At 44.6% G+C, this 8,562-nt stretch overlaps 1 protein-coding gene across 1 annotated transcript; it reads left to right on the top strand.

Annotated features, from left to right (window-relative positions):
- Window positions 1–4,671: 4,671 nt before the first annotated feature.
- Window positions 4,672–8,191, top strand: LOC109732700 (probable receptor-like serine/threonine-protein kinase At5g57670). Its single transcript, XM_020291888.4, has 10 exons — window positions 4,672–4,971; window positions 5,077–5,168; window positions 5,597–5,715; window positions 5,938–6,065; window positions 6,157–6,549; window positions 6,677–6,931; window positions 7,015–7,172; window positions 7,411–7,626; window positions 7,727–7,876; window positions 7,958–8,191. Exons 1-10 carry the CDS (start codon window positions 4,791–4,793, stop codon window positions 8,078–8,080), a joined length of 1,815 nt encoding a protein of 604 aa, XP_020147477.1. The 5' UTR covers window positions 4,672–4,790; the 3' UTR covers window positions 8,081–8,191.
- Window positions 8,192–8,562: the final 371 nt, after the last annotated feature.

The following is an 8,562-nucleotide window of genomic DNA, read 5'->3' as shown; positions in this document are numbered from 1 at the left end:
GAAGGAGTTCATAACCGATCTAGGTGTCATACCTAGTGCATCGGGTTCAATGAATTTTTTTGTGACAATACTGGTGCAATTGCCTTGGCAAAGGAATCCAGATTTCACAAGAGAACCAAGCACATCAAGAGACGCTTCAATTCCATCCGGGATCAAGTCCAGGTGGGAGACATAGAGATTTGCAAGATACATACGGATCTGAATGTTGCAGACCCATTGACTAAGCCTCTTCCACGAGCAAAACATGATCAGCACCAAGACTCCATGGGTGTTAGAATCATTACTGTGTAATCTAGATTATTGACTCTAGTGCAAGTGGGAGACTGAAGGAAATATGCCCTAGAGGCAATAATAAAGTTATTATTTATTTCCTCATATCATGATAAATGTTTATTATTCATGCTAGAATTGTATTAACTGGAAACATAATACATGTGTGAATACATAGACAAACATAGTGCCACTAATATGCCTCTACTTGACTAGCTCGTTGATCAAAGATGGTTGAGTTTCCTAACCATAGACATGAGTTGTCATTTGATTAACGGGATCACATCATTAGGAGAATGATGTGATTGACTTGACCCATTTCGTTAGCTTAGCACTTGATCGTTTAGTTTACTGCTATTGCTTTCCCCATGACTTATACATATTCCTATGACTATGAGATTATGCAACTCACGAATACCGGAGGAACACTTTGTGTGCTACCAAACGTCACAACGTAACTGGGTGATTATAAAGGTGCTCTACAGGTGTCTCCGATGGTACTTGTTGAGTTGGCATAGATCGAGATTAGGATTTGTCACTCCGATTGTCGGAGAGGTATCTCTAGGCCCTCTCGGTAATGCACATCACTATAAGCCTTGCAAGCAATGTGACTAATGAGTTAGTTGCGGGATGATACATTACGGAACGAGTAAAGAGACTTGCCGGTAATGAGATTGAGCTAGGTATTGAGATACCGACGACCGAATCTCGGGCAAGTAACATACCGATGACAAAGGGAACAACGTATGTTGTTATGCGGTTTGACCGATAAAGATCTTCGTAGAATATGTAGGAACCAATATGAGCATCCAGGTTCCGCTATTGGTTATTGACCGGAGACGTGTCTCAGTCATGTCTATATAGTTCTCGAACCCGTAGGGTCCGCACGCTTAAAGTTCTGTGACGATCGATATTATGAGTTTATATGTTTTGATGTACCGAAGGTAGTTCGAAGTCCCGGATATGATCACGGACATGATGAGGAGTCTAGAAATGGTCGAGACATAAAGATCGATATATTGGACGACTATGTTCGGACACCGGAAGTGTTTCAGGAGGTTTCGAACATATACCGGAGTACCGGGGGGTTACCCGAACCCCCAGGGAGTGTAATGGACCTATTGGGCCTTAGTGGAGAAGAGGAGGGGCGGCTAGGGCAGGCCGTGCGCCCCTCCCCCTCTAGTTCGAATTGGACAAGGAGGGGGGCGGCGCCCCCTTGCCTCCGGTGGGAGTAGGACTCCCCCCTTGGCGCGCCCTCCTCCTTGGCCGGCCGCCTCCCCCTAGCTCCTTTATATACGGAGGCAAGGGGGCACCCCAAGACACAACAATTGATCATTGATCATTGATCTCCCGGTGAGAGTCCGTCCACCATAATCCACCTCGGTCATATCGTAGTGGTGCTTAGGCGAAGCCCTGCGTCGGTAACTTCATCAACGTCGTCATCACGCCGTCGTGCTGACGAAACTCTCCCTCGAGCTCTACTGGATCGTGAGTTCGCGGGACGTCACCGAGCTGAACGTGTGCTGAACACGGAGGTGCCGTACGTTCGGTACTGAGGATCGGTTGATGGTGAAGACGTACGACTACATCAATCGCGTTGTCATAACGCTTCCGCTTTCGGTCTATGAGGGTACGTGGACACACTCTCCCCTCTCATTGCTATGCATCACCATGATCTTGCCTGTGCGTAGGAATTTTTTTGAAATTACTACGTTCCCCAACACCTATCCGTACTATAAACACATAAGGGCCCCAAATCCACCCCCCCAACTCACACGCCGCCAGAGCGGCAGACGGAGAGGAAGGGAACCACCAGCCTGGCCGGCGGAAAATCAAGGGAACTTCAGCCGTCTCTTTTTTTCACCTCTCCATGAACCGGAAAGGGGGGAAGTTTTACAACTAGATAGAGCTTGATCCTCAATCTCTCCTTACTTCCATTCTACATTTATAAGTATCCACATGTAAATATTTTACTTATATTAATATAATTATCCAATTGTTCTGTGATTTTCAGGTAAAAAAGTTAGACATACAAAGCGAAACTTTTTATATCTATGTATACAGAAAATTATGTTTCCGTTTTGGCGGAAGTTATGTTCCGTTTTCCGCTTCAGTAAACTGAAAGTGTCCTTGAGCTCCCAGGGTAAATGATCCCAGTGTGAACAGTAAAATATAAAAAGATGGGGAAAAATCAAAACATTCTGAATTTCTTTAAAGATTAACATTGTTTAATGTTTCACCTTTTTGCAAAGTTCCATGTTGTAATACCATTAATGGAAGTCTTGGAAAATAAAATAAAATCAGTGCTCCAAAATGCTTTCAAAAAGCACTACGAATGTTTGTTTTGTCACCAAACTTTGCATGCAACCGAAACATTCAACTAGGGATGAAAATGGAGTGGAAACATTCCGCTTTTCCGAAGAAAAAAATGGAAACGGATAGGAAATATGAAAACAGAAATGGAAATTCGCAAAACAGAAGTGGAAATGAATTTTTTTTATGCGGAAACGAAAACAAAAACGGAACAGTGTTTTTCGGTGGAACATACGTGGAAACGGAGCTTTCCGTTTTCGCGAATATGGAATTTCAATTTTTACTATAGGCGTATGACAATGACACAGTGAGTAGAATGGATCATTTGAGTCCCAACTTCTACTACCACACATGTACTCAACTTGATCCTATACGCAATTGTCAGTACTAGTACAATAGTGCGCTAAAGTTCTAAAATAAACATATTATCTTGTAGCCATGTTAACAGTTCATTAAATTTGTTTGTTTTTTGTGTGTATTTCTCTATGATTCAAGGTTTCTAAGTTCCGGTCAACGCCCACTTCTGTTTCTATATCCGCTCTGTATTCATCCCATGTCTGTTTTTGGTAGTATATATTTCCGTATTCATTTTCAACGTTTTTGTATTCGTTTTCGCTTCTGCAAAAAAAATATAAAACCAAATGTGGTAGCACTCAGTTCCTCCGTTTCCGCTCCGTTTTCATCCCTACATTCAACAATGTATGCCACAGCTTTTTTTAACGTTTTTCCTATATTTCTTTTTTCATTTTATTGTTAATCCAGAGCAGAAACACCGGTTTTTCCACGCCTCCACGCGGTCACAACCGCGCACTCATTGCATCAGTCGTGGAATGTGGGCCGCTGCCTATGCGATGATCATCTCCAAATAAGTGAGAAATAAGCCAAGAAACCTCTAAAGAACCCCACTCACAATCACCACAATCAATGTAATAATTACACCTTCGCCGCAGTGGAAGATTTGGCATGCACCACCACCAGAAGGAGGGCCAGATGTCCCATTGCCGCAGTAGGACTGAGCTGATCCGATCAAAATTCAGATACATCGTCCTACCTGGCATGCACGCATGCGTGTGTGTGGACCCCACAGCCCTACCAACCAGCACTGCTGCCTCGACCAATGGAAACCCAATGTTTGTCATCTCCTGCACAACTTCTGTAACCAAATGTCGTAGGTTCAGTTATGTAATTTTTTTTAAGGAAAATATATTAATGTTGAGAAGATGTCGGCTATATTCGATCTCTCCATCAACACAATATGAAGAACTACTCAAGATATCGAGGATATATACATGATTGTACACACGGAACAATATGGTAGGTTATGTTATATGAAGAAGAAACGGAGGAAATTTGATGGCATTATGTGGGTATATGATAACCACTGTTATTCATCTACAGAAGATTTCTAGGATGACTGTTTGTTCTTATGGCGTTGGTCCAGCTGGACCTTAGCACGACAACTTCCGGCCACAAAGGATGCAATGTGAGGCTGACTCTGGCGATGGAATCGACAGAGACGGTGTTTGGCTCTATTACGACCTGATTATAACTTTTTTTATAGGATGTCTTGTATCACTGGAAGTCTTTTAATATAAGTAAATCTAGAGCCTTATTCGAAAAAAAAACGATCACTAGTTCTGTACTTCTGTTTCGTTAGAAAAGCAGTTGCTGATGTAAATTGCTCAAACAGCTACGTTTAACGGTCGTTCTTCGGCACTGATTATATAAACAGTTATACAAACTGTACCAGAGATGTCAGATTAGATCGGTTACCTAATGCTGCAGGACCCAATCAGATCCAAGCATGAGCCAATCCTAGGTGTGCACCGGTCTACCCGTCTTTGTACCACCGGCACGCATCTTCACTACCAAGCAACCCAACTTTTGTAAGCAAGCAATGCCACGGCGGTTGCTGCCAAGTGCTGCTGGTGCTGCTGCGAGCTTCCGTTGAGTTCCATGGTGGTCGCCCACAGGGGAATAAAGCTAGCTAAATGGCCATCACTACCTCCAACTAACTAACCACCGCCTGCCTCTCTCACTACACTGCACTCGCGTGCCTTTCACCATGCCATGTCACCTTTTGCCTCTACAAAATCCCTGTCATTGTCGTGGCCGTCGTCGTCGTCGTCGTCGTTGTCTTCGTCCTCCGGTCGCAGCCACTAACCAGTGTTAGTGCTGGGTCGAGGCTGGGGAGGGGAGGTTCAGACATGGACGCCATTGAGGAGTGCAGCAGGGGCAGCAGCCATGGGCGGCGGCCGCAGCTGCAGCTTGGCTCGAGGATACTGGTCGGCGTGCCCAACAACTCCCGGGGATGCTCCGAGCTGCTGTCGTGGGCGATCAGGGTCGTCGCCAAGCCCAACGATTCCGTCGTCGCCGTCCATGTCCTTGGTAACCGCCTGCAATTTTACTTGTGTTGCTGCATGGATACAATCTTTGTTGTTGTGTGTTGATGGTTTGCTTTTGCTGTTCTTGGTGGTGGTTTCTGGCCGGCAGGAGGGAGGGGGAGGAAGAACAGGCTCCAGAAGGCGAACGCCTTCGTCATCTACATGCTCGGGGAGTTGGTGGAGACATGCGAGGCTAAACAGGTGCAGACTGATCAAAGAACAACACTATTTCAATTCTGCAATTTCTTTACCAAACTGCTTATATTCATTTGAAATGAATAATTTCTGAACATAGCTTCTGATGATATTTGGTGTTCAGTTCTTAGTTTACATTTCTTGCGTCTATTTTCTTTTCATTTCTCTTCGGGTGAGAACAGTGTAGTGGCAACTTGGAAGGAAAGTTTGTGCTCGCTGGTTTTGAGTTTGGTGGCATGTCTATGTTCAGCTGTTCGGTGGAATTAGTACGGTGGCCTGAGTTTGTCTTCCTTTATGCTTCCTCATCCATGTGCTTATATTCAGTCTTTAATGCTGCCAAATTGGGACTGAACTTCCATTTAAGCCTATTATTCTGAAACAAATGGGTTATGAGTTTTATCCTCTGTTTTCTCTGCCTTTCCTCTGTTTCCCAGGTCAATTTGGAGGCCAAGGTGATCTGCAGCTCAAGCATTCCAAGAGCCCTGGCCCGGGAAGCTGAACAGACTGATGCAAAGTTTCTAGTCGTTGGAAGATCAAGAAGTAAATATCACAGGTAGACTTTAGTAAGTTCCTAAAAAGGGAAAATAGTAGTAGTAGTAGTAATAGTAATAATAATAATAATAATAATAATAATAATAATAATACAGTAATACCTAATAATAATAATAATAATAATAATGAGCTACTTCTCTGTTCATGTACAGATACTGAACTGTATTTTTCTGCAAGTTTGCACTCTTCCAGTAAATGTAATCAGTAGTTTTATGCATTTCAGGAATCACTTTGAGGTTGCAAACTACTGCTTCATGCACGCTCCGAACAGCTGCTCGGTGATCGCGGTCGGAAGGGAAGGCCTGGCACAGACCCAGAGCAGCAACCGACTCAAGTCCCAGTCATTTGATGGTGAACTTTTTTAGCAATTATTTTTTCCTTCTTCTGAAAACAGGCATGCTTGTTCATTAACAATGTTCTAATTCAGAAGCTCAAACTGCAGGCAGCAGCAACATCTCCTCAAGTTCAACATGGAGCAGAACATTAACAAAACTACTTCGATCAAGCTCGATACGCAAGCAGGCTGACGGCGACGAGGAAGACAAGAGCTCGCCGAGGGCGGTTCTTGATGGACCAGAGGGAGGGGAACCCCTGCAGGTCACTGAAGAGTGCTACAACAGCACATGTAGCAATGACACGATGAGCCGGCGTGGCCACAGTGGCATATGGAGACGGCTGTCGGACATGAAGCTCTGGCTTCCGTTCCTGCGAACCGTCGACGACGAAGGCGCGAAAGCCGGCGACGGCTGCTCCACGTTCTCCGAGGATCAGAAACCTGCCTGGAAGTGCTACAGTTACCAAGAGATTTCAGTTGCTACAGACGACTTCAGTCCAGGTTGGTAACTTATTTTTCAGGCCTTCTGTTCATGCATTTGAATGAAAAAAAAATCAGAGAATTTAGTATCATGCAAAATTCAGCAAGATTTAATGCAATCTGATTTATGCTGGTTTCATGCATGTAGATAATATAGTGGGGAGAGGGGGCTATGCAGAAGTGTACAAGGGCGTACTGTCTGACGGCCAATGCATAGCAGTGAAGAGGCTGGCCAAGGGCAAGCCCACTGAGCAGAAGGAGAAGGAGTTCCTGTCGGAGCTAGGGATCCAGGTGCATGTCTGCCACCCGAACACGGCCGACCTGCTCGGATGCTGCGTCGAGAACGGGCTCTACCTGGTCTTCGAGCTCTGCGCGAACGGGACGCTCGCATCGGCGCTCCACGGTATCCGAATGAATTTCAGTCAGTGTTCAAGTTCAGAGTGATCGACCTGAGGTTTTTGTCAGTGACACTGGTGATAATTGCAGGGAACAGTGGGAAGGTCCTTGAGTGGCCTCTGCGGCAGAAGATCGCGGTGGGTGTCGCGAGGGGTTTGCAGTATCTGCACATGTTCTGCAGGCACCGGATCATCCACCGCGACATCAAGGCCGCTAATATCCTCCTCGGCGATGATTCTGAACCTCAGGTGGACCTACCATAGCCTATATTTTGATTTTTGACTCAATTAAAACCACCCTTTTATATAAAAAATCTACTATTCCAACCAAACAACAATCTTCTGTCAAAAGTAAATGGAGTACTCAAGTAAATGATACAGTTACTTGAGAATTATATGCAATGCAAGTAACGAAATGGCATTTAATCAATTATGAAAGTGATGTGATTATTTAATAAGATTGGGCATTTGTCTGTTTACACAACAGATTTCTGACTTTGGGCTGGCAAAGTGGCTTCCAAAACAATGGACCCATCACTCTGTCGTACCCATAGAGGGCACATTTGGGTATTTGGCGCCAGAATACTTCATGCACGGCATCGTCGATGAAAAGACAGATATATTTGCCTTCGGAGTTCTTCTGCTAGAGATCGTCACCGGAAGGCGGCCCATCGACTGCTCCAAGCAGAGTCTTCTTCAGTGGGTGAGCACTAACTGAATGAGCACACTCCAGTGAACTGACTGAATCGCCAACGAACAAAACAGTTCACACTATATGTGTTTGATCTTTCTGCCTTTTCTAGGCAAAACCTCTTCTGGAGGCCGGGCAAGCGATCGAGCTTGCAGACCCTGAACTCGGCGATGACTACGACAAGGACCAGCTGAAGAGGATGGTCACCGTCGCGTCACGCTGCATCATGCGGCCCGCAATGTGGCGGCCATCGGTGTCGGAGGTACCCATTCATCATAGTCGCTAGGTTTAAGTTACTGATGTTCAGATGAAATGAGAAAACAAAATATGTCATGCATTTCAGGTGCTGCACTTGCTGTCTACCAACGATGAGTGCTTGGAGGAGCCTGAGAAATGGAACATTCCGGAGGACGAGGTCAACGACATGGATGATTGCACGTTATTTTCTGAATCTTGCTCTCTGTGATGTAATAGGCTTTATTTATTTTGGTGTCGATGTGGCTTCTGAGTAAAACTCAATTGATGGAATATGATTGGGTTCTTCATGTTTTTTGTATGAGTTTTTTCTTTCCACGAACTATGTGCTTTCAAAACATTGTCATGGATTTTTGTCCAGCTCCGCTCATCCGGCATGGCTACGGAATGACAAACCGATTTGAGTAAAAAAACGTTTTGTGCCTCCTTCCACTGTACGATATAGAAAAAGAAAAACTTCGAGATGTGATCATCGTATAAAAGTGTGATATGAAAAAGAGACAAGCAAGAGAATTTCCAATCGCGTAACCAAGAGATCGAAATTTATGAACAATTTTATAACCTGCAGTTTTTAACCACATTCTGCAACTTTCAAAAGTTCATTTTTGCAGCAGCGCAAAAAAAAAAAAAAAGATGGTGGTTCGTTGGAGTAGGCTGTGAGGGCCAAGCGGCCCAGTTGTGCAGCAGCCCGTT

The sequence above is a fragment of the Aegilops tauschii genome, chromosome 7 (genome assembly GCF_002575655.3).
Source record: "Aegilops tauschii subsp. strangulata cultivar AL8/78 chromosome 7, Aet v6.0, whole genome shotgun sequence".
Taxonomy (NCBI): Eukaryota; Viridiplantae; Streptophyta; class Magnoliopsida; order Poales; family Poaceae; genus Aegilops; species Aegilops tauschii.
Note: the sequence above shows the minus strand (reverse complement) of the source record. Positions and strands in the feature narration are given on the sequence as shown.